The sequence below is a fragment of the Trematomus bernacchii genome, unplaced genomic scaffold (assembly GCF_902827165.1).
Source record: "Trematomus bernacchii unplaced genomic scaffold, fTreBer1.1, whole genome shotgun sequence".
Taxonomy (NCBI): domain Eukaryota; kingdom Metazoa; phylum Chordata; class Actinopteri; order Perciformes; family Nototheniidae; genus Trematomus; species Trematomus bernacchii.
In genome coordinates this window covers 1,901,498-1,926,580 of record NW_022987662.1, presented here as the reverse complement: position 1 = coordinate 1,926,580, position 25,083 = coordinate 1,901,498, and the positions used below count along the sequence as shown (strand labels likewise).

The following is a 25,083-nucleotide window of genomic DNA, read 5'->3' as shown; positions in this document are numbered from 1 at the left end:
TCTTACTTCCATTTGATCACTAATGAAATTGCCGGTGGAATTTCTTTGCCTCTCTCTCCCCCTCCCTGCCCCCCAGCTACATTAGCCGGACGTCCGTTTGAGCCGTCCTGTAACTGTATCTGCTCTGAACCTAGATGTGTATCAGACCTCCCTCGGCTAGTAAATCGATGCATGTAGCTGACCTGCAACCTCATTAAGAAGCTAGGGCAGTTCTGAATTAAGTGTTGAAGTGTTATTTCAAATAGACAGTCAAGACCATTTTTAAACTTCTGTAAAAACGACACCCAGCCTCTTGAGAGTGTCTGTGATGAACAGATGAAGTATGTGTACCGAGTTGCTTTGTTTGGTCTGTTGCTCGTGCACTCCCTTGTGTGGCGTGCTGTCAGTCTCAAGAGGCTGATCATTTCTAAAAAAAAGTGGGAGGTATAGACAATCTCATTCGCATTTTAACAACGGGTTGATCTGCACAGACCTGCTAAGATTGTTTTTCTTGGAACAAACCCAAAGTATTTGCATGTTCTTGGCTTGCTGCTCGGCCCAAGTGTTCTCCAAATGCACACAGTGGTGCTGTCATACTTTTTTTTATTTATATCTTGTGCTACTGTCAAGCCTTGTCCTGCACGTCTCTCGTAGTTGTCTTACGTGTTATAAGTTATTCAAGGTTTTGACTCCCTAAGGTGTTTGGCTTATTGTCTTTCGATAGTATTTATGACAAAAAAATAACATAAACGTAAATCTGACATGTTTTGGGGTGCAAACACATTTTATACCAGCACATAATAGGCCACACAGAACTCTATATTCATAAGATTTGGGATTTGGGATTCGTGTTCATAAATGCATATGCCAGTATAAAACCCAAATCGTTTGTCAATTTTGAAAGAAATGCAAACGGTAACCAGCAACACTGTTGGTGGTTAAGCTAGCTTTCTTAGGCGAATGCCCCCTTTGTGATAAACTTTAATATGGGATCTGATTCAAGCACTTTGACTCTCTCCTCTGCCTGAGACCGCAGTCAGCTTTATTTTGGATACACACACACACCCACACCCACACACAGACCCATAAGCTAACGCAGGCTGCCGTGGTTAGCCACACCTGATGCGGAGCTTGTCAGAGCTGTTGCTAGGAGACGGCTACATAGGCCTCTTGTAAACAATTATCTTTCCTCTCTGCCGCTCCCTCCCCCCTCCGTCCGCCTGCTGGTCCCAGGGCTACCGCGTGGAAAACCACTCACAGGGGTCTCACCTGTGATTCAGCTCCGCTCCGTATTGATTATGCAATTATCTGAACTCCCAAGGTGAAACAACGGCGTGTCCTGAGTGCTGTTTTCTTCAGCCCAGCTTTTTACTTGTTAAGAAGACAGCAATAATAGCAATTAGCAACATGTGTGCATTGAATGAACTCTTTTTATGTTCTCCTGACAAGCAGCTGTTAAACTTGTGTGCAAACATAGCATTCCCCTTTTCTTTATGCAACATTTTGTGCAGTGAAAGTGTCTTTTAGTAATGCCGACCAAAGTGTCTATCTGGAGCATTTAGTGCATTCAAGACATCAGCCTTACCTTGGGCATGGCTAACAAGTTAATAAGCCTTAGTGTGGTGCCTCCCCCTTGTGTGTGTTTTGAGCTTGGATTTAATACCCTGTAGTAAAAAATAAACAAGGTAGACTAATATCAATTTAAGCCCTACATTTTGGTGTTTTTTCTGGTGGCCTTTGGCAAAAGGTTTGCATCTTTGTTTGACATGACCAGAAGAAATAGGTGAACTAAAGATGATTCTTCTTTGCTTCAGAGTCTGTGTGTTTGCTACCATTTAACCTTTGTGTGTTCAAACCTGGAACTTTATGAACTTCGGTGGAGCACCACAGACAAATATTGACAGAATTAACAGAATGTATCCTCACTAAGTGGATGATTTAAACGTGTAGTCCACTTATAAGTGACATTAATGTGATGGTACACTTTTGATTTTATAAACATTTTTCTTTTACAGAAATCTGTTTTTCTTTCATCAATAATCATGCATCTGGTGTTAGACATTATTTTGGGGTATACTGATGGGTCAAAGTTTAAAAAAGAAACTATTATTTGAGTGATGCCATATTGGAATTACTTGTAGTGTTTTACTTGTAGTGCTTTTGATTACATTTTTGGCTTTCTACACACATCAGGGTATAATTTACAATTGAAAAAGATCAAGGTAGCTCAATCTCACTGTATTTAACCTAATGTATTTGAAATGACATTTAGTCCTAACAGGCAGTTGTGTTACATTATGTGAAACTATGTCAAGGGTCAGAGAATCAGTATGCAAAGCCAGAAAAGAGCAGAGGATTTATTCAAAACGGTGTCTTATGCTCTTTCTTGCAAGCATTACAAATGTAAATATAAGTCTCTTAGCTGCTGCTTTAACTACTCATTTGCACCTATAAAGTAAGTAAAATGAAAACCACTATCACTCACCACTCTTGACTCCTTCCCAGCAGGCCTTCCTCCTTAGACATGGCACATTTTGTGTCATAAAAATCTAGCGTACCGATGTCTGTCGTCAGAGCCTGCTCGCCTGACAGACATCGGTGTTGTTGCTTTGCTCATCAACAAAGATGCAGTGTAGTATTGACTGTGTGATCTGGACAGCTGCCCTGTGGAAACCCGTGTGGACTGAACTCTTGTCAGCGCCATCTGACTCCGACTACATTCTCGATATTAAATGGATCTGTGTGTGTGTGTTATGGTGTCGCGAAGGAGGCGGCGAGGATTTCCTCTGAGAACACTTTGTTTTGTTCATTCTGTGATTTCACCAAAGGTACAGCATGTACAAGTAGCTGCTTTTAAGGCTCCAATAATTAGAAGTTGTGTTCCTTCTCGGTGCCTCGGGGGGGAAGATGATGTTTTAACTTGCTCCATTATGTTGAACATACACATCGAATTCAAACTAGGACATGGCAAATTTGGAATTTAGCTGTTGTGTGGAGGAAGTTTCTCATTCAATGCCAAGAGCCTTTTAAACTTTATTTTGATTATTTTTTTGTGATGCTTTTAGCTGTTTTCATTGGCTTTACACTCATTTTTGACATATTTCTGCATGAGCCAACATGTACAAATGTCCCTCTGGTGCTGCCCTCCTTACCCAGTTATCTTGAAAAGCTACATCCAGAAGTTTATTTTTATCAACAGTTGTCCTAAAGTTATAAAATCCCCTCTGCAGAAACAGACTTTCTTGTTAGCTTTCATACTTTAAAGGTGGGGTAGGTAAGTTTGAGAAACCGGCTCGAGATACACTTTTAGTTATATTCCATGGAATGCTCTTAACATCCCGATAGCAATGAATATCTTAAGTGCTTTGACAAAAAATCCATAAAAAAAATGTCATCTGTGGAAGCCGTAGTACTGTAAAAAGCATGACCAATCATCTGAGCCGGCCCGGCTAAAATAACTGGATGGCCTACCTGCCTGTCAGCCTTCCATCTGTGCACAAACTTATCTCGTGCCCTCATTGGTCATGTGCGCGTTCGTGTGTGTTGGAGGAGGGGCTCTATAAGGAAGTGGCAGATTATTTCCGGCTGTGTATTTTCAAATTCTAGCACACTCGAGCTGGTTTCTCCAAAATGACCTACCCCACCTTTAAGTCATGCTATGTGGCTGAAAGGTGGTGATGAAGGAGATAAGTGTGTAGTGTCAAATTTTAAGTGGCGCCATCATGAGTATGGCATAGATCATGTATGTTTGCTTTAGCTTGTTAAGAGCTTACAGTAGGTATTCAAAATCGTTTAAACATATCCTGCAGCGAGAATGTATGAATACACTCTTCAACTTCATGCTGGGGCCTCATTGCAAGTTTAAGCAAAGCACTGCACTGTTTGACTGTTAACCAGCATTCAAAATGGTTATGCAAATGTTTTTTCATGAGGACCCTGTGTACAGATGATGAAAGATGGACCTAGTTGGTTCTAGGTGCTGGTTTCCTGTACATTCTCAAAGATGAATGTTCCCATTATTTAACCATAGTGCCACATCCTCTGCAGTCAAGCCCACAATGATACGACCAGGTGAAAGAAGGGAAGGATAGCACCGCTTTCAAACATTATAACGAAGGGATGTTGGGTTGCGTGAGTCCTTTTGTTGTGATGGTGCAGGTATTCCTTAGGGTGCTCTCCTGGGTCCAAGCTCATGTGACACTTCAGAAAGCTCTACTGCGTGTTTATATCTGCAGTATCCAAGGCTAAATTAATGTTTTTTAAATCAGCTACTGTACATATAGCTAAGGCTCTTCAATGTGCCAATATGAGGTCTTTTGACTGGGATTGAGTCGGGGCTGAAATCACAATGTTTGTCACTGGAAAACTTCATATGATGTTTTGAGTTTTTCAGTTTTCTCAAATGTAAAACATATTCAGACTTCTATTAGTCCAAAACAATCAATAAGAATACTAAGTAACAAATAACTTTGGTAGTGGTTGAAATGTTTAAGTGTGTATGTTTAAGAGGCAAGCTGTAAGAGGACTTACTTTTCAGTGCTTCAAACATACATTTGTGTATTTCAAAAACCTACCTACCACCAAATAAGATAACACCCTGACTGGGTTAGAAACACGCCATTCAGATTTTGCTCCCTAAGAACTACTTTTTCAAAGGTGCACCATAGATTGTAAATATAGCTATGTTGAAACAGTCAATATGAGAGATAATGTGTTCTTTACACATAAAGCATGTCCTACTGGAAACGCACACACGTATAAATCTGACATTAGCATAACCCTTTAAGTGAAAGCTTTTTTTGTACAGATTTAGATTGAGAAAGGCTGCTTCTGCTGTAGAGGAGGCTTGTTACAAGTGATAAATTGTCACTACGTTAATTGTGACTAAATAATATTGACTCGAATCTTCTGTTATCAATGCTGAGAGGACTGGAAGCCACTACAACATCCTTTTGATTCCAAATGCTGTGGATTGGTGGGGGTGGCTTTTGACAATAACGATGAAAACACAACACATTTGCGTAGTAATGTGTATTTTGTCTGTATTGATTATATTGTATGAACACACGGTGGTTGCGTGTTGCTGTTGCCCGCTGCGTCCCCTGCCTCTTGTTAAACGAACGGTGTGCAGGTGCCAGAGGCTCCTTGTGGGGGTAATTAAAGCATGTCGTTACATGGGCAGTTAAATTGTCACTGTACTGGTGAACCTGTTTGAAATGATAATGGCTCTCGGCTGGAGGCGGTGCTGTGTTGCTCTCCGTCAGGCTCCCTGTTGCTTTGGATCAGGAATAAGTCTGTTAATGTTTCTGAAGCATGTCTGTTGCTGTAGGACACATGTGTCAAACTCAAGGCCCGGGGGACAAATCAGGCCCGTGGTAGATTTAATTTCGGCCCGCAGGATAATTTCTAATTCCTATTAGATCTGGCCCGCCGGTATATTGCACGCACACCTTCACTCAATCCAGAGGGTCTCCTCAGCTCAGAGCCTGACCCCAAACATTGATGAACTTGCACCCAAGATGAGATGCCAAGTGTCTGGCTTGAACTAGCATCACAGAGCAGCACACTGAGTTTACATGGATGTTTCCTTCTGCACTTTTTCTCTCACAACAACAGGGCATGTTTGTTTTTTTCTTTGAGGGAAATAGTTTTTTTGAAGCTGTTGTTGGCCTGTGGAAAAATGTAATCATAAGAAATGACTCCAGAAAAGCTGCAGAGAGAGCCATAAGAAACGAATGCAACTGATTATTTAATGTTTAATGTTGTTTTTATAGGCAATCATTTAAGCTTTGTTTGTCCCAGGTTTAATATGTGCAATAAGTTCATTCCAATAAGTTCTGCAATAAACATTGAACCAGTCCAGCCCTCGACTAGTACCCATTTTTTTTTATTTTGGCCCACTGTGTATTTGAGTTTGACACCCCTGCTGTAGGAGCTCCGAGGCTACTTCCACACCAATTTGAATTTGTTTTAAAAACTGCAATTTACTCACTGATGATTTCCGTCCATACTAACCTGAAAACTTGTATCACATGACCTTAATGTCATGAATGGGGCATGCCCAGTGTAAACGGGAAGCATATTGTCAACTCAGCGGTTGGTTGCTAAATAATTGTACTATATAATATAAAGTCTTGTTTGATCTGCCTATATCTTTCCCGCACACAATCTCAATCAAATCGACATAAATGTTGTTTTTCAAACTCTGTTATAAGACTGGTTCGAGGTTACTTTAGCCGTGGTCTTGCTCAGTCTCTCTAAAAAATAATTACATTTACTTAAAAATAGATACAAATGAAAGTATTACTACATTGTGGCTCTAGAAATGTGGTCAAAACACTTCTCACTCGTTTTGCTGTTGTCTGTTGTCACACTTGTAGCTCTGCAAGGTGGCTTTCCCTAGAGAGCAGTAAGAGTTGTGTGTTAAGATTTTCTTAGTCAATTAATTGGTCGTTCGGTCAGAGTAAACTAAGATTTCCTTTTTATTGAATAGTCATTTTTCTAAATCCTTTTTTCTTGCTGAATGTCTTATTTCAGAGACACTGAAAAGATTTGCATGATTCTTTTTGCAGAAACAGATGTGTCAATTCAATGAACCTATCGATTGTTTAACACATTTGTATATTGCTAATAAACTAAGAATGTTACCACATCTCTTAGTCATTGATTTAGGCATGAATCAAGGCCCTTTGTTCCATTGAATTCTATTGTACTGACATTTCCATTTTGAAGCATATCAGACATTCAGCTCAGTTTGTGCATCCTTTAAAAGTTCAAACAGGAGTTAACCCTGTTTGTTTTTGACTCTGTGTCTAACAGTTAATTACTGAAATTCTTCACTTGCGCATTTCTATTGTTTGCCTATGATATCATATATGCTAATGCACATGTGTTGCTGTTTGTTTGACGTGTTGCATACTCTTGGATCAAGCTGGGTAATTAGCACCAGGAGGGGAGGGGTTTGTTGTATTGGAAGTGCATGGGTAATGACCCTGTTGGCATAGTAGCAGCATGCTCAATAGGCCGTGTGTGTGTGCGTGTGTGTGTGTGTGTGTGCACAGCCGGTGTACACTAGCCAGCCAAATGCCTTGCCTTCAGTGCGGCATCTCTTGGCCCACGACTCTGGCAAGTAACTTGTGTGCAGAACTTAAAACTCTCCACCTCTCCACCCAGCAATGATATGACTGAATGCACCATGCTGTAGTTATAATAGTGTTTATGAATATTGTCTTAAGGCAGGGCTCAACGCTAACTTTTAAAAGTGGTTGCCAGGCTGGCAACCAGGCATCAGCTTTTGGTTGCCAAAACTGAAAATACGGTTGCCATTTTTAGTCACCTTTTTTATATTTTAAATAACTAAGATACTATACAGTTATACATCAACTTAATAATGAACATGTGACTCAAAAGAATGTTCAAATGCTTTACAATAAGTAATTAACACAATTATTTGAAACTTAAGTGGTAGGAAACTTGTCCACCCTCAATTGCTGGTATACAAAATACCAGTAGTGCAGCTGTCATGTTCTTCACAGATCCCTCACAAATGAATTGAGCAAGTCACTAGTTTCTTGGTCATCCCTTGTCTCCCTTTCAAATGTGTTTTTTTTTTTTTACCTTTGTGCTGATCCCCACCATAGATCCATTGGCCCTTCAGCATTGAAGTCTTGGATTGGCTAGACTAATACATTTCTATTGTTAAATAAATGAAAACCATTCACAGTTAAGAATTAGATATGAATTATTAATGCTGTAAATTACCTTTTAATATGTCTAACTATATTTAAAATGTGTCTTTTTATAGAAGTGATTATATTTGTATGCCAATATTTTCCTATGGTAAAGTTTCGTTTAGCACTTTTATTTTGGTAGTAATAAGATCGGGACTATATTTCGCCTCCCAAGACTTTACCCATTTCCTCTTTGCTTTTGTTCGGGTTCATCTTGCGCTTTATCAGTTGAATCACTTTGAACATTCGTCTGAGATGTTGACGGGTTGGCCGAACTTTTTACCCCACAGTCAAAAAACTTAATTTGCTTCGCCATTTTTTGTAAAACAAACACACGGCGCACCGCGCACACGAGTAAACGTGCATCGCTTTCTGGCTCCGTAATCACACCAATGCACGTGCAACTTAAGTATCAGGTTCCGACTAGTCACAACAATAATTAAATATCACTCTTAATACAACAAATAATTAACATTTATCTATTTTGGGGTGCACATTTTGCCGTTTGCCGTCCTTATTTCTTTATGTTAAAAACTGGTTGCCACTGATGGTGACAATAGCAACCTGGCAACCGTTACTGTCGAGCCCTGCTTAAGGTATTGGTCAGATGAGCTTGTCAAGGAACCGGATATGGAAGCTGGTTTGTCTACATATTTTGTCACGTAGAAGTATTTAAACACAAGTGCTGTTGGCTTGCATAATGTTTTGATTGAGGTTTGATGCGCTGGAACGTGGTGAAGACAATGGGATGGATTTAGTTGAGCACATAAAGTAAAATACAGACTGTTCTTGTTTGTTTGGTGGAAGCACTCTGGCTGTAATAGTCTTGAGTGTAGAGTTACAACAATCAGTCACTCGACTAATGACTCACCCCATTTTTGGATGCTTTTGGTCAAAAACAATTTGAAGATGTGTTCCTTTGGAAAATTCAAATTTGTTGCGCTCCAATTTTGTTAATATATTATCCTGGAACATGCAAGATACAGATATGTTTAGTGTAGATGACAAAAAGGGTCAAAACCTTTCCAACTTACACTCCTCTGCCTGCCAACACCATCCTCACATTTGCAAGGATTTTGCCGCTGGAGGTCTTTTGATCCTTGCCTCTGAACAGATTGAGGAGCTAGACTGAGAGAGATTTGCATTTGGGTCCACCCTCCAGGGAGAAGTGATGTGAAGATGGTTCAGCACACATCCACTTTTTCTACTTTTCACCCTTGATTGGAAGACGCTGCTACCCCAACCCCCAAACAATCCCCCCTCCCATTTGAAATCACAGAGGGTGTCTAGACTTTGTGACATTCAGCCTGTTTTGTTGTCCAATTCTTTGATTACCCTCGGTATCATTGGGAGTTAATTATACCAAATTGTTTCGCTTCCCGTAAGTCTTAACTGCTAATAAGAATCAAAGATGCAACTGACTTTTCAGAATAGATTAGGATCATTTTATGGGATGGCTTTCATTCTATAATTCCTAATTACTGCCCGTTTGTGGTTGAGTACCACTGTTGCTTTTCTATATTTTTTACCAGTAATTCCAAAGAGGAGTGTCTGAAGAAGGTAGAAGGTGCATCGCATGGTGTTGTGCGCAGAGATGGCGCAGCTCGATTGCCCTTACTGGAATAGTGTAGACTCAGCCCGAGTAAAAACCAAAAGCTGGGATTGACATCACAGATTAATGAAGATTACATGCAGCGATTACTGGCCACGGGATGAATCGTGATGACCTCATGTCCCATCAGAAGGCAATAAATCAGGAGATGTTACAGGGAGGTGAACATTCAGGTCGCCTATCCATGACATGGGTGCAGAAATAACTCAACCTTGGTGTGTTTTTATTGTGAGAAAACATCAGTGATTCTTATAGTTGCCTAAAGAACAGAACCTAGAAATAATCAACATTTGAGGTCCCCACTTTCCCTAAGAGGCAGAAATGAGTCAATCAAACCACAAATCTACAAAGCAGCCTTCCATTGATACCAATTGTTGGCAGACTGGGATCTCCCATGGGATTACACACCAGGCCTGGGTCTCACATTCTTAGTATTCTTCGAATGCAAACATGCACATCGCCCCACATGCAGAGGGCTGACCCCTCTTTAGAAAAAGGAGCGTGCAGATCCCATGCTTAGTGACCCCAACCTGCCCCGGCTTCCACTTCCCACTGCTACCTCTCCCTGTTCCCTGTCCCTTTTTAAAATGTATTTCAATGGCCACCTTCCACTTACAAATTCACCGCTAATCTGGCGTGGGAACCTACACCTGTGGCTCTCCCAAGACAAGCCTTGAATACCTGAATTTAATCCATCACTGACGTTTGGTCCATTTTGTGCTTCGTGATGCAAAGAGCGCACTTGAGGGTTACATCATTTGACACAAATTCACTGAGAACAAGACAATTAAACATCTTTTTTTTTTTAACCATGCCCCCCTTCTTGACTTGAAAACTAGGATTTCTGTGAGTAAATCCTCTTATCCATTAGGGGATGGGCCTGGTTGGGTTTTGGAGATTTGACTGGAGATTTTGATTCTTCGTGGTCTGGGATAAAGTCGTTCACTCTGTCAAATGTAGCTGATGCATGTTTTTTGAGTATATGAAAAAGAGCTGGTAATGAAATCAAGGTATACCTCTGATATTTTGTAATTGGTAATAACATTAAGACTCAAGAGGTCCACTGGAAGCTTTTTTGACTTTGCCCCTGCGACTGACTGCCCAGGCTCAGCAGCACACATGCTGACACTAATTGTCCTCGTGCTGACTGTGTCTCTTCGTGGACAATGGTTTTGATTGGGATGGGGGTGAGTTATGATGTTGGGACAAGGGCCTTTGTTCAGTAGCCTTTCCCCCTTCCCTCCCCCACACCTCCCCTTTATCCCCCTGCCCATCCATCTATCTTGTTCCAACCATTTGGGCAGCTGTCACTTAATCCAGCTAATCACAGAGTGGGATGGTCTGTGGGAAACCAGACTAGTCCGTGGCTTTGCTCAACCCAACATGCACCCACTCTGGGAACTACTTACCCAAACAATTACAACACGTAGGCATGCAAGGGAGCAGGGTTTTAGGTGCTGGAGGTCACAATATGGCCACCTGTTCTTCCCTTGATCTTTTGATTCTGCTTTGTGACGAGGTTTGTCTGCACAACTTTCACAGTCGTCCCATACAGGCATCATCCGAAGATCTCCTGCCACTAATTCATTCATTGCCACTCAAAGTCCCTCTTGTATGCATTGGCATATGCACACACCCACCCACATGCTCAGACTGGGGCAGCTCGCCCACCCTATTGTGGTGGTGGGGGGAGGGGGATTGGGTGGAAAGGTCAGAAGCCGAGCTACATGTCGTGGGATGATCCACGTTCATGTCAAATAATCCATCTTTGAGGCTGCATCTGTTGTGCGTCTGCGGTCGGACGGGTTGGCAGAGCTTCCAGAAACTGCGGCACGAGTGTCGCCAAACCCCCAGACTCACTTCTTTCTTCCATAGCCCTTTCGTCCACACCCACCTCCCCAAACCAAAGCCTAGTTGTGGCCTCTTGTGTCTCTCCAGTAGCCACAGTCTCATGCAGTTGTACCCCCCTCCGTTGTCCAAGGTCCGACCCAAGCCCTTTAGCTCACCCCTCTCCTGTCATCTTATATTCCCTTCTCTTGTCACCCATGGTCTTCCACAATAACACTCCCCTCCCCTTCCTCCCGCCACCACCCACAGCCAGACAAGCCTTCTTAATCCCACAGCCCAGCAGCAACCAGCCTACCAGCTTGTTGGTCCCCCAGATCAACAACACAGACTGACACACACATCCAATCCCCCTCCCTGGGATTTCTCTTCCCCGCTTGATTGAAGCATTGAAGTCTCTCAAATACTTGCCTTATGCTTTTTTTCTTACCCCCCCCCCCCCAGGCCAACGTCCTATCAATGACATTACAGTAGAGGTCACAGCAGTCACACTGTGGCTACTACAACTGTCACTGGTGGTGACGTAATGACTGTTATTTAGGTCAGCTGGTTGCCTAGCAGTGTGCCCTGCAGCACACCAGCTAGATTACTCTTCTGATGCTGGTTAGCTTGTTTGGTTTCCATCTGTGTGTGTTCATGTTTACTCAAACCAGTGTCGGCTCATGTTTTTTGCTACGTCATTGCAAAGAATTAGTCGGAACAATCCCTCGAAACAACCATAACATATCAGTTAAAGTGTTTACCTAAATTGACAACATGGAATATTTCAAATGAACAAATCTTTGACATATTTGTTATATTGCTAAATAAATCAAAAACCGTTGTATTTTGAGGCACTGTGATGCGTGCATTGGTAAATGGGGTCCCAGATAAAACTTGGGTGACACATTTATAATCTGTATGTTTGTTTACTCATCAAATAGTCCAATAAGTCAGACAATAATGAATAGTAGCTATCCTATTTTACAAGAGCTCAAGCTAACATCTTCAACAAACAATTAAACCCAAACAGATTCCATAAAACTATATAAAATCCCCCTAATTGACATTTCTGCTTCATTATGCAATGGATCAGCCTTCTTGTTCATACCATTTCTGATTATCCACTAATTGATTAATAAACTAATTCATTTCATTACAAAGTAAAAGGCTTTCATCATTGCCCCACTACTGTTTTACTGGTCAACTGTTATAGTGATAATCCCCTTAGCTGCTGATTTACTTCTCTGTCTGACAAGCAAGGACAAAGCCAGGCAGAGTTCATCTCAGACAGCGAATATTGGCAAAGTGACCTTCTTAATGTACATCAAACCTGCTGAGGCTTTATTTTTCCTAAAAACAGGGTGATCTGCCTTTTTTTTTTTTAAAACAGTCCTGGTGGAATTTTTATACTTCAGTTTTTGTTCCGATTAAATAATTCTAATTACAAAAAGCTATTGATGTGTGTATTTGTTTCACATGAAAAAAAGTATGTGTTAGGGTGTGGTATAACCTTTATGACTTACAATTAGATGTGAAATACATACACAAAACCAAATATTATCGTACAAAATTACTAATTATTAATATATTAGTGGTGTTTGAAATGTTGACATGAAAAAAGTGTAGAAGTTTAAAAACTAGCTGTTAATTGGCTTCATGCTAAGCTAAGCTATCCATACAGAGTTGCATTACTCTTCTCACGTAACTCTTTGCTACTACTACTTGTTTTTGCAGATTGTGTCTGCATTGATGTCCGTTGAACTCAATGACACATTATAGCATTTGTTCCCAGGGCTTTTGCAGCTCCACCACACACACTACATTCTGACCTAGAGGAAAGTTTGCAGGCAGTTTGCCGTTCTCTTATGTCCTCTCCACATCTCACTCTCGCAGCTTCTCTTGGCTTCTCCCCACAGTTGTACTTACCGTATGTTGCTCTCTTATCTTTGTATCATTGGGTTTCATTGACGGTGTAACTCAAGCGCACCTCGGAGTAACGGGGCCAAGTTTCATACGAGACTCTGTAGTAGCAGTGAAATCGATTATGCATCGTGTTTGTGTGTGCGTGTGAGCTGAAGCTTGTAGAAGAGTTGTGTGACTATCGCCAAAAAGGTCATCCACATTATTCTCTCTATATAAGAGGGACATTGTGATAAAAGGTCATGTTTACTTATTAGTCCATTTGGGAACAACATAACAAATGCTGTTCTAAATGTTCCCTTTTTACTGTGAAGAGTAGACGAGACATCGTGTCATAAGCAATGATTAATTTAGAGATTTCATGCCTAATTTGATGTCATGGGATTATTCTATTAAAACATATTATAATTAAATACTAAAATGATCATGTTTAAAATGTCAGACTTTAAGTGGGCTTTGACTAATTCTAGTGCTCATTGAAAGAAAAGGAGACTTCAATTAGAGAATATTTGATAATACAGCAGGTTTTATAATATTATTTGTACCATGCATTCGCTCTAGATGCAACTTGAGGCATTGCTACTCCAAAAGGACATCAGTCTGATCGCTCAGTACGTGCACAGAAATGAGCTCTTGCTCTATGTGTTGGGGATATGAAGTAAACAACTGATGCTTTTTTGTCAAGATGTTCACCTGACTCACTTCTTCTTCTTCCTTCCTCTCCAGCGGACGTACACGGTGATCGTAGCAGCCTGGGACTGGGACAACAGCACACGCAACAGTAAGTCTAAACTTCACACACCTCGAACTGCTGTTGCTTTCATTAAAGGTGGGGTAGGTAAGTTTGAGAAACCGGCTCGAGATACACTTTTTGTTATATTCCATGGAATGCTCTTAACATCCCGATAGCAATGAATATCTTAAGTGCTTTGACACTAAATATATAAAAAAATGTCATCTGTGGAAGCTGTAGTACTGTATAAAGCACGACCAATCATCTGAGCCGGCCCGGCTAAAATAACTGGATGGCCTACCTGCCTGTCAGCCTTCCATCGGGGCAAAAACTTATCTCGTGTCCTCATTGGTCATGTGCGCGTTCATGTGTGTTGGAGGAGGGGCTCTGTAAGGAAGTGGCAGATTTTTTCCAGTTGTGTATTTTCAAATTCTAGCGATCTCGAGCCGGTTTCTCCAAAATTACCTACCCCACCTTTAACTGTAATTAACAGAGAAATAAATGGATGTGGTTTTAAAGGATTTTAAGTAAGATTTCTAAAAGGACTTTTGCGGGCATGCCATCGTTTGAAATATGTTAAGCAGCATTGAGTATATGATGGTTGTTTTTTAAGATTTTAATCGATAATTTCAAGCACAATAATGCCCTCAAAACATCAATAATGGCTGCCGCTAGGATGAGAATATTTAATGCTTCCTTAGATCTGCATATGAAGGTATCTGAAAATGTTTGTTTCTGTGACTGCTGCTCAGACATAACACATTGAATATGTTAGCTAGTCTTTGGAGTATTATAAGAGACGTTTATTTCTTTATCCTCCGATGTTTCCATTGAAAAAGAAGTCAAATAATCTTTAGACGAATTGAAAATAATCTTAAATGTGAGCTACAACCCCGCATTCAAAAATGAGGTTAAACTCAAAATAATGAGCATATGACACTTCCTGTTCACTTCTTTAAATCACACAATGTGTATTCATGTTGTAAATGAAGTGTTTGCTTTAAGCCTGTAGGTAGCAGGTGAAAACATGTTGAACCGTATATACTGTAGCCCCTCAAGACGCTTCGTATAGACTTCACGTCTTGGTTCTCCTCGGCTGTGTTGGCTGTAGCGCTCCAGCTGTATCCTGTTTTCCTTCAGTTATGTCGGCTGGGTGGACTCCTGTGTAACCCCTTTTTCCCGTCTGAGCAGTAGCCCAGTCTGGGAGGAAGAGGACCCATTGAGGACTGAAATGTCTGTGTGTATGGATATAGCTTTGATCTGTGGACGCGGTGACATTTTTCACGGGTCTCAAGCGTTCTGTACATTGAAATATGTACATGAATGTATTTCTATTCCATACTGTCCTTTTCTAGTCTAAACATGCTGCTATTTTATTTATATGAGGTCATTACATCCTGTTTTGTCCACAACTTCAAACGCACTTCCACTCGCGGACGCAGACAATGGAGAAGAAATAGATTTGACATCATAGCGCTTTGATTAGACCGTTGCATTCCTTGTGTAGTCGCCGAGCCTCATGTAATTGTGTAGGTTTACAGTGATTAGCTCAGATGTTTGTGATGGATGTAAGGCCTTAATGTTGCTTAAGAAGCCGTCCAATTGATTTTCTGCCAGCCACTCGCACTTCAGTCTCAGCCAAATTGCTTTAAGGTAGCAAAATAAATGCCTGTTTGATTCAATTCAGTGGCATAAGATTAGAAAGGAAACGCGTTCCTTGCTTTTATATCAAAGTAAGAATTATGTAATTTTCTTTTTTAAGGCTCACCCAGGTTTGATTGTTTCTGTGTTGGATGCTGTTTAAAAGCCGCACTGAGGCTGCTGTCAGGTCACAGACATCAGCTGACTTTAACCTTAATGTCATGGGTTCAAGAAACACAAACGTCTGGAACAAATGCTCCTTTCAACCTCACTGAGAGATCACAAGGGGCGTCTGCTTGAAGTGGGAAACGTCTGCAGGGTCTCTGCAGGGTCGCAGCGAGTTGCAGGAGCGATTGTCCTGCAGGTCACACTCTGTTGTTTTTGATTTGTTTTCACAGTTTAATATGTAATGTCATGGCACATGCATCACTTCACAAACATTTCATTTGAGAAATCAGAGCTTGAGTTTCACAGTTTGTGATCAAAGACGAATTTGTTACAAAGACGTGTAGGAAAGCCACCTAATTGTCCCTTGGTATCAAAGCAATTACTTGGTTTAGGTCATTTTTTTTGCATTTGTTTAATACACACACTCAAGATATAACATGATAGACCTTATTTGTTATTTATTGGGTGTCTACTGTACCATATTTAACACTTTCAGGGAAGCTACAACCCATTTTTAGGGAGTCATAGTGCGTGATAGTAGAATAGGTTTTGTTTGAACTGCTACTTGTTGACAGAGTTGGCGTTTTGATCGCGTGAAAAGCTTGATGTTGTGACATTTTAAGACTCCCAGCAGTCACATTACGCATGGCCTTGTTTCTATTATGCAGTCAACAACACTAATTTGGTTTTTAGTTTACTTCCTATTAGCACTGAGAACTGGATCTCCACCTATTTCCTTTAGACAAACCCAGACAACACAGGAATCTGCAGGCTCACATCCAACCACATATTGATGAAACAATTGTTAAAAAAACAAAACAAGGTTGGAACCATTTACAAAGGCGGTTTCTACAATAGAACCACCAAATACTTTTATTTAAGATAAGCATCCATGTAAAGGCAGTTTAGTTCTCTGATCATCCTGAACTGCAGCTGGTAAACATGGAGTTGTATCGGGTAGTTTTGTGACCACTTGGCACATCTGTATCTATATGGCAATGTTTTTACTGTACATTTCAGACATGCAATCTTTCTCTGATCCCCCTTCTCGCAATCTTTCTCTGATCCCCCTTCTCGCCATCCCCTCCCAAGTAAAAAGTATGGGAATTGGTGAGAAACCCTCCAGTGATGCCCGCAAAAAGAGACATTTGCAACAAAGTGAAATGTTGAAATTCATGACGGTGTGTATCTGTGGGACACTGAAACGTGTTCTTTAGCCTGAGTCAGCACCGGCCTGATGTCTTGTCCTACGTAAGAGCCCATCAGTGAGATTCCTCTCCTCCGGCGTCACGTCCTCCAGTGCGCCTCTCCCCCCCCCCCCACCCCCACCCCTCCGTTACCCCTTGTGTTCTCAGGAAAGGCAGCCGGCTGTTTTCCTTGTGTTTATCGAGCAGGAAGTGGAGTGGACTGGGCGGCCGGGCTCAGTGTTTAGACACCGAGTGGACTGTGGGCCCGGAGCCCATTGTTCTCTATCTGACAACTGCCGGGGGTTATTTCTGTTATTGTTGCTTAATTCTGTCTGACATTGTGTCAGTCCCTCAGCAGAGGAAGGTGCATGTGTGTGTGTGTGTGTTCCTGCTTCAAAATGTCTATGGTGCATTGCAGTCCAAAGCCATAGTGAAACAAAAAAAAAAATGAAATCGCAGACCCCCTATTTCCACAGAGATTGTTTACCAGCTTCGATCCCACTGTGATAAAGATTGCTTTCTTTCTGCGAGCCGGAGCCCCTCGGAGGCAAACAATGTTTAATGGGAGCGTTGGCGCGCTGGAGGCTAAATGGTAGCAACCTCCCGACATGACGGTGCACATACAGACAGCTCAGAGGCACCGCTGTTGTGCGCCTTCACCAGAAAATGGATCAATTTGCAGACAATGAATTTCAATTGCGTACTTAAAATTCAGTGGGTACTTTCCACACAGGCACATAATGTGATATCAAAGCCTCCCTCTGCTGAATACCAATCCACTCTATTTGTGAGGGAGTGACTTTACATCAGAATAAGGGAGATTCCACATCATTGTCGGTTTTCTGTGTTTCAAATAACTATTTTTTTACTAAATGCAATGCCAGATGGGGGGGGGGCTTCTTAGGTCTGTTTGAGTGTTTGCTTTCGTCCTGTTGGGAAGACGGACTAAAACACAGTTATGAAGGCTTTTTGCGTTAAGCTCGATGTTGACTTGTAGTGAGATTTTCTACTGATTGTCTTATTTCCAAGATGCTAACGCATGCATATCTAATCTTCTGATGAATTTATTACATCATTGACAGCTTAAGCACTTTTTTCTGGCCCTTTTGTGAGCAACTCAACACTTGAATTATCATCAGCTTTTAAGTTGATATTGAATAGTGGTTTACTTACACATCCAGCCGCTACAGAATGAAATTAGCCATCAATTAGAGTCATGTTTTTGTCCACTTCACGACATCCAATATTTCTTCCCTTTTTTATAAGCTGCATTTGTTTTGGCCTCTTCCAAATCCTTAGGGGAACAATTTGGTCAAATAGTAAATCGACATACACTTATTTTTCGCTTTTTCAGTTTATACAACACTTCAAAGCGCTTTTCTATATACAAGTCGCCATTAAACCATTCACACACCTTTTGGCCATCGGGACCAATTTGGGGTTAAGGATCTTGCCAAAGGACCCATCGACATGTTGACTCGGGACTGAACCGCTGACCTTCTGATTGGTCTACCTCCTGAGCCACAGCAGTAAATCCCTAGTTGTCCTTTCTGTAACATTTATCCTGGTATTCTTTTCTTCAGTCTTCTTCGGTTGCAGGTGATTTGTAAGGAGAGTAGGGGGTGTTTTAAAAATGTTTATCTTCTTTGGTTTTGTGGTCAAATGAGAACACATATATTCCCAACTTTGACGTGACTGATTGGCCTTCATCATCACTTTGTTTCAGTTGATGATGAGCTGCTGATCGAGCGCAGCATCCACACCGGTATGATCAACCCCGGAGACCCCTGGCAGACCATCCTGCACGACGGACCCGTGGCTCGCATCGTCTACCGCATCCGAGTGCGCTGCGACGAAAACTACTACAGCAACAAGTGCAACAAGCTGTGTGTTCCTCGGGACGATTACTTTGGACACTACCGCTGCGAGCCGTCGGGAGCCCAGCTGTGCCTCGACGGCTGGATGGGCTCAGACTGCAGGACAGGTGAGAGGATTCAAGATTCGAGGCTTTTATTGTCATGTGTGCATAGCTACAGTGTAGTTATGACAATGAACATCTTAGGGTCACAGGCTCCTCCAACAGTGCAACACAATAAAACAGATAATGGTGCAAGAAAATATAATATAATAGAATATAATAGAAATAGTGCAGAATAGTCTATATACAAGTAATTGGAATATTGATATATATAAGTTGCAAACAGATGGATGTTCTTATGGATGCACTTATTTGACTACATTTCTTGCACAAAAATACAATTTAAAATGAACTTAATATATTTTCAAGTAAGTCATTTTGCGAGTACAATTTTCAAAACTCATGGTTGAAATGCAATATTTGAAATCGTTACACTAGCAGCACTAGTGTCTTGCTTGTGGGTGGTGCTAGAGAGAGTGGGGGGCCTCAATAAATCATCCAACTGACCTTAGTAGACGAAGGGTGAAAAGGAGGAGGGGCTGGGTTGTTTTTAAGAGGGGGAAGAGGCTATTAAGTTGTCCCTTCCTCGCTCAGGGTGCCACGAATTCTCACGTCTTGTTGCACTCGTTAGAGCGACGGCAAACAAACAAGCTTCTCCTCCGCCCACCTTTCCATGTCGTCGCCTCCATTCTTATCCCCCCCACCTCTCTCTGACCCTTCTTTCAAAGATGATAATAATAATAATAATGTGATTTACTGTGAAAATGTCTCCAATGGAGTTCAAACGGCACCTTTTTGAATTGTGTCTCTGTCGTCTTGTTTTTTTTCTCAGCAATCTGCAAGCAAGGCTGCGACCTGTTACATGGCAGCTGCTCCGTCCCAGGGGAATGCAAGTAAGATTAGCGGGATTCATACACAGAAATGTGACCTTTTCTTCTTCAGGATTTGTATTTCTTTCTGATGTTCACAATGCAGTTTGATTTCTTTGCTTTGTTCTTCTTAAAACCCCATGCTAAATGTGTGAAATACTGCAAGGAATTCTGGATTTTAGATGCCAATCGGAGGCGCCTGTGTTTCTTATGTGTCAGCCTTTCTCTTCCCTTGTGGGCATCTTCACCTCGGTTCAAAAGAAAAGGGCAAAGCCGCGCCTGCCTTCTTGTATTTTTAGCCACCTGAAATCCTCCGCAGAATACCAAGCATCTCATCAGCTCTCTGCTGCTCGGACAGAAGAAAGGGAACTCGTCGGTGTGTGAATTTGACCACTGGTAAACGTGCTGGGAATTGTCATATCCCCTCCCCATCCGCATTGCAGTCCTTTCTTGAAGGAAGGGAAGTGAATATCCCACTGTGTTATGTACATTTCTGAAAGTGGAAATGACAGTTAGATAAAGTGACGTAGACTGGCCCCATAGGTCCACGTTTCCAGGATGTGGTGCATCCCGTCGTCATTTGTAAACCCCCTCCTCCCACCTGCCAGATGGAAAGAGACACTTCTTCCTTTATTAGGAAACGGCTTTGGCTCGGAGCCGAGGAATGACAGGGGGATGACCAGTTTTAGGAAACCGCTTCGAATTTCTGTGTGTCTGCCTCGATGCTTAGTCCAGCTTACAGACAGACAACAGGGGGAAGCAGCTTATTCTTCCCAAATGTCAAGTCCCAGTCAACAGGAAAGTGACATGAATAGAAGAGCGGCAGTAAAGACTCGTCCTGCAGTGGCACGAATGTAATGAAGCCTCGGGTCACGCAGAAAGCTGGTATTCAATCCCTCGCTGTCTCCTTTGATTGCCTCTATTTAATCACAGTTGTTTGGGCTTTGCTTCGTTTGCTGGTACGTGCCTGTTGTCACGCCGCTGCATTGAGGCTTTGAATTAGCACACATTAGGCTTGTTCTGACATATCCGTCAGAGGCTTGCCTTTTCACAAAAATCACTTGGCTATGCAATGGAACACAATTTTTCACCACTTTGCAAACTTTGACTTGTCAAAATGTCAACATCACGCCTACGCCGCGAGGGCTCCATGACTAATGATGATATCAATGTGGCCAAAAATTAAACCACAGAATACCTCTTTTTTTTTTTTTTATACCTTCAAGCGTTAAGAGCTGTAATGGAGTCTCCTTGCCAGAGGTCTGTTAGTGTTATTGCCACATTGCTGTCAGACCCCCTGAAGCTAATCATATACAGTGGGAGAAGCATGCCAAGTATTCCCCATTGCCCGTACACAACACCCCCCCCACCCCAGCCTGAGATTTCCGAAAGGCCTCGTCTCTCAGAGAGACAGCGGTGCCGTCTGCAGGAGACTCAAAATAGCAGTCAATTGACGAGACAGCTGGCTCGACGACACAGAAGCCTTCGAATAGCCAAGCGCTGTCGTGAAGCTGATGGATCGTAGACACACACACACACACACACACACACACACACACTGTGGATAGTACACACAGTTGTCTCCAGCTTGCTCTCAGTACGGCCGTGCCACCCTCGTAGCTGCAGACTCTAACCCGAGCACAGGAGCTGCTGGAAGTATTCTTAACCCTCCTGCCCTGGAATGTCACCTTCCACTAAGATTAGTTGGCAGAAGGCCGTGGGATAGGTTGACACAAGAGCAGATACTGTACAATATTAGGTGTTTCCACCGTGGGCAGGTTGCACGCGACTGCTTCAAGCAGACACAAGTTCACTGTCTTTGACTCTTTTGTGCGTTTAGCTGCTCAGTGCTTTGAATACCTGAATCAGCCTCTTCCTACAGACTTTGTAATGATGTTGTTATAGTCATGCATAAACAACTTCAGTGATGGCTTTGGTTTAGAGCAGTGGTTCTCAACTGGTCAGGCCTCGGGACCCACTTTTTACTTGGTCAATACATCGCGACCCAACATTTTGAAGCACTCAAATCTATACAACAAAAAATCGTGCTGTAATATATATATACGCTTTTGAGCATACAATATTAATAAAAGTGAAGTACAGTGCATATATCCCTTATATCCCTTCACAGAACTAAAGTATGCTTTTAAAAAAGGTTTAATGAGATGATGGAATCAAAGCTGAACTATATAAAAAGGCACACATGCTGAAAACCCAACCCCAGCAGGGGGGTCTGGGGGGATTCTCCCCCAGGAGATTTTTAGAAATACTAACATAAACTACGTATTCTGGTACACTCTGAGAAGAAAATCGGGCCTTCAAAATAAAAGTTTGAGTTTTCCCCCCCCAAAAAAAAAAAAAAATTCCAATTTCTTTTTTTCCAACTTTTTTTTACTTCACTCACACATCCGCGACCACTCGAAACGGGTCCGCGACCCACTTTTGGGTCGCGACCCACCAGTTGAGAACCACTGGTTTAGAGGACACTTGGCTTTTTGGGGCAGCCTGTCACTGGTCTGAAAGACAGTGATAAATACCTTTTTTGACAAGTCAGGATGGTCTGCTTATCCTTAATGTTTAAGTGAGTAACAAATCATGTGTTTTCATCAGGTTTCATTGACTTTCTTTTGGATATATCCTCACAAGAAGTGGGAAATGTCCACAACATACAAAACAACTTGATTTTTGTTTCCCCCAAGTACAACATATACAAAGATATGAATATAAAATAATAATTTTTATATTTATTTGTCATCTTTTTGAAGTGCTATATCTTTACCTAAGATTGGTATCCGATGCATTTGAGTATATCCTACAGTTGAAAAGCTGTGATGTCTCATTTAAAGCTTGTTCAATAGGGACCTTTCAACACTTTGCGCAATATTATCACATTTATGATACCAACACTGTTTTGATCTATAACCAAGAAAAATAAACGTCTTTCAACAGCCAATGAAAGCAAAGGAAGGGATTCCTCAGAGAGCAGGTAATGGGATTAGATGAGTGGAGTGATTTATGCGTGTGTGTTTGACAGGTGTAACTACGGCTGGCAGGGGCAGTTCTGTGATGAATGTGAGCTGTACCCGGGGTGCGTTCATGGGACCTGCAACGTCCCGTGGCAGTGCAGCTGTGAGAGGAACTGGGGCGGCCTGCTGTGCGATAAAGGTATGGAAAAGTCCATGTTTTACTTTCTTTAATCGCCTCCCACACACAGCTCTCATCCTGCACGTCCCCTCCAGCTACAGCTGCCTGGGTGTGATGAGTAAGAAACGAGCGAGCTACTCGGAGCAGAGGTGCAACAGAAAATACTTTTGAAGGAGCCACATATGACCATGTAGAAAACTGTAAAAATAATGCTGCTCAGTCATTTGCAGCTGGAATTGAAATGTATTTTCTGGCTCTTTAAAGTGCAGTGAAGGCATATTTGTTAACACTTTCCAACATTTAACCTGAGCTTCCCGTCAAATGAAAGGTTATTTTAAACTATTATTAGAGCTGAAACGATCAGTCGATTGATATTATACATAATTACCTGATTATATTATTTGGCAACTATATTGATATCTTGATTTATTGCTAGTATTATCTCAAATGTTCCTAGTTGCAGGTTTACATTGATGACGATTTTATGTTTTTCTTTGTTTTATGAAATAATAAACAGATTTTCTTTATTTTTGGGCTTCAAAATGTCCCTTCAGACACTGTTTATTAATCGAACAATGTTTCAGTTACAAAGACTTTGGTCACTTTTTGGCAGATTAATAATAGGAATTTTTTTTTTGTTGGGCCAACAAATGGAGAGAAAATAACTGTCACTGTAATAGAAAAATATTAAATCAATAACAAAACGTAATATTGTCAATGCCAATCATATCACAGAGTATGATGTGGTCCCATCAAGCGGGCGATGTAATGATGGTGATATTTTTGTTCTGTATATTAGGAGTCGTGAATGGACCAAACTTAAAAAAAACTGCATTTAAAGGTACCTTAACATACCTACATATGAGGTCTGAATTCTCTCTCAGCTAGATAGTTTTACTGCCGTGTGATCCGAGCAGCAACACGGACACTCGATCCCCGAGTCCCTTCGTCACTGAGGGCTCTTCGGGGGATGAGAATGGTCCTAAGATCCCCGGTGGAGACAGAACCTGCTCTTTTATTCACCAGCTTTAGGCGGACCTGGCCTTTTAGCCTGAGGGATCAGATGGGGGGGAGGATCAGATGGGGGGATCAGATGGGGGGGGCTTGTTGAGTTTCTTCTGCACATGTAAAAAATAAGCATAAAGGTACATCTCGGAGGCTTTGTAATCTGTAAATACTGTAAAGGCTCCATCATGATGCTGTGCAGCAGAGTGTGTGTGAAAACACTCGGAGCTTCCTGTCAGAGCCGACAGCTGGTGGTCTGAACCGAGTGAAGATCCCGACGAGCTTTCTGGGAACTCCGATAGGATGAAATGGTGAAACAGACAAAGAGTGATCTCACGGGGTCGATCCAATTAACACAGTCTGAAGGTGTGGCGCCATGAGGAGGCTATAACGCTCCTCAAATAAAAACGTGAAACAAACACATATGGGGGGTGTATAAAATCCCTTATAATTAATGAGATTTATGACGTCTGTCATCCCCCCCAAAAAAAACACAGTAAGCCTGAAGGTATAAAAAAATAGGTATTCTGTGGTTTAATTTGTGGCCAGATTGAAGTAAATCTTCAGATTAAATTAATTATCATTACTCAACAAGAGACTGTAGAATTTGCTTTTGGTACTGCATGGTAACGAGGCTCAGTTTTCAGTGCCAGGAAACATCAGTCAGTCCTTCCTGCAGAAGAATTGTTTGCACTTCAGAAATGCTCAAATCTGTCCGTGTGCGTCTTCCTCCAGATCTGAATTACTGCGGTCGGCACCACCTTTGTGTGAACGGAGGAACCTGCATGAACACAGAACCAGACGAGTTCCACTGCTCCTGTCCTCAGGGATACTCCGGCAAGACCTGTCAGATCGGTGAGAGAGAAACCACGCTACTGCTGTCTTTGAAAAAGGACATTCACACACTGTTTTTGTTCAATCGGGCTCGTTCTTCTGTCATGTACAATATTTCATCTTTCCGCTTTGTTCCCTTTGTGGTACAAGCTCAGTAAGATAAAGTCCTTTTTATTAGGCGATTCATACAGCAAGAACATCCAAAACAGTGCTTCTCAAATGTGAATATTTGCTGCATTTTTGCCATATAGGGTTGTGGACTGTTAGTTAAATAAAACAAGCAATTGTAAGATGTCATCTTGTTTTTATTTGTTTTCAATTTGATGATGAATAATCAAGAATTAAAACAATCCATAGTTATAACCCCATCAATTACTTAAGCACTCATATATAGATACTAGTGAAACATGCTAAATGCAATATTTCTAATATGTACTGTGACTAAGTGGAGAAAATGCCTTGAAATCTCTGAATCTTTAAGGAAATGTTAATTCTGTTGTTCTGTTTTAAACCCTC

General features: G+C 41.6%; 1 protein-coding gene across 2 annotated transcripts in view; it reads left to right on the top strand.

Annotated features, from left to right (window-relative positions):
- jag2b (jagged canonical Notch ligand 2b) overlaps positions 1-25,083 on the top strand; it is a 50,902-nt gene that overhangs the window by 5,716 nt on the left and 20,103 nt on the right. For both annotated transcript variants that reach the window (XM_034135599.1, XM_034135598.1), the window contains exons 3-7: positions 13,795-13,849; positions 18,524-18,781; positions 19,548-19,608; positions 22,619-22,749; positions 24,469-24,588. In XM_034135599.1, coding sequence (XP_033991490.1) covers positions 13,795-13,849; positions 18,524-18,781; positions 19,548-19,608; positions 22,619-22,749; positions 24,469-24,588 — 625 coding nt within the window. The remainder of the gene's footprint in view (positions 1-13,794; positions 13,850-18,523; positions 18,782-19,547; positions 19,609-22,618; positions 22,750-24,468; positions 24,589-25,083) is intronic.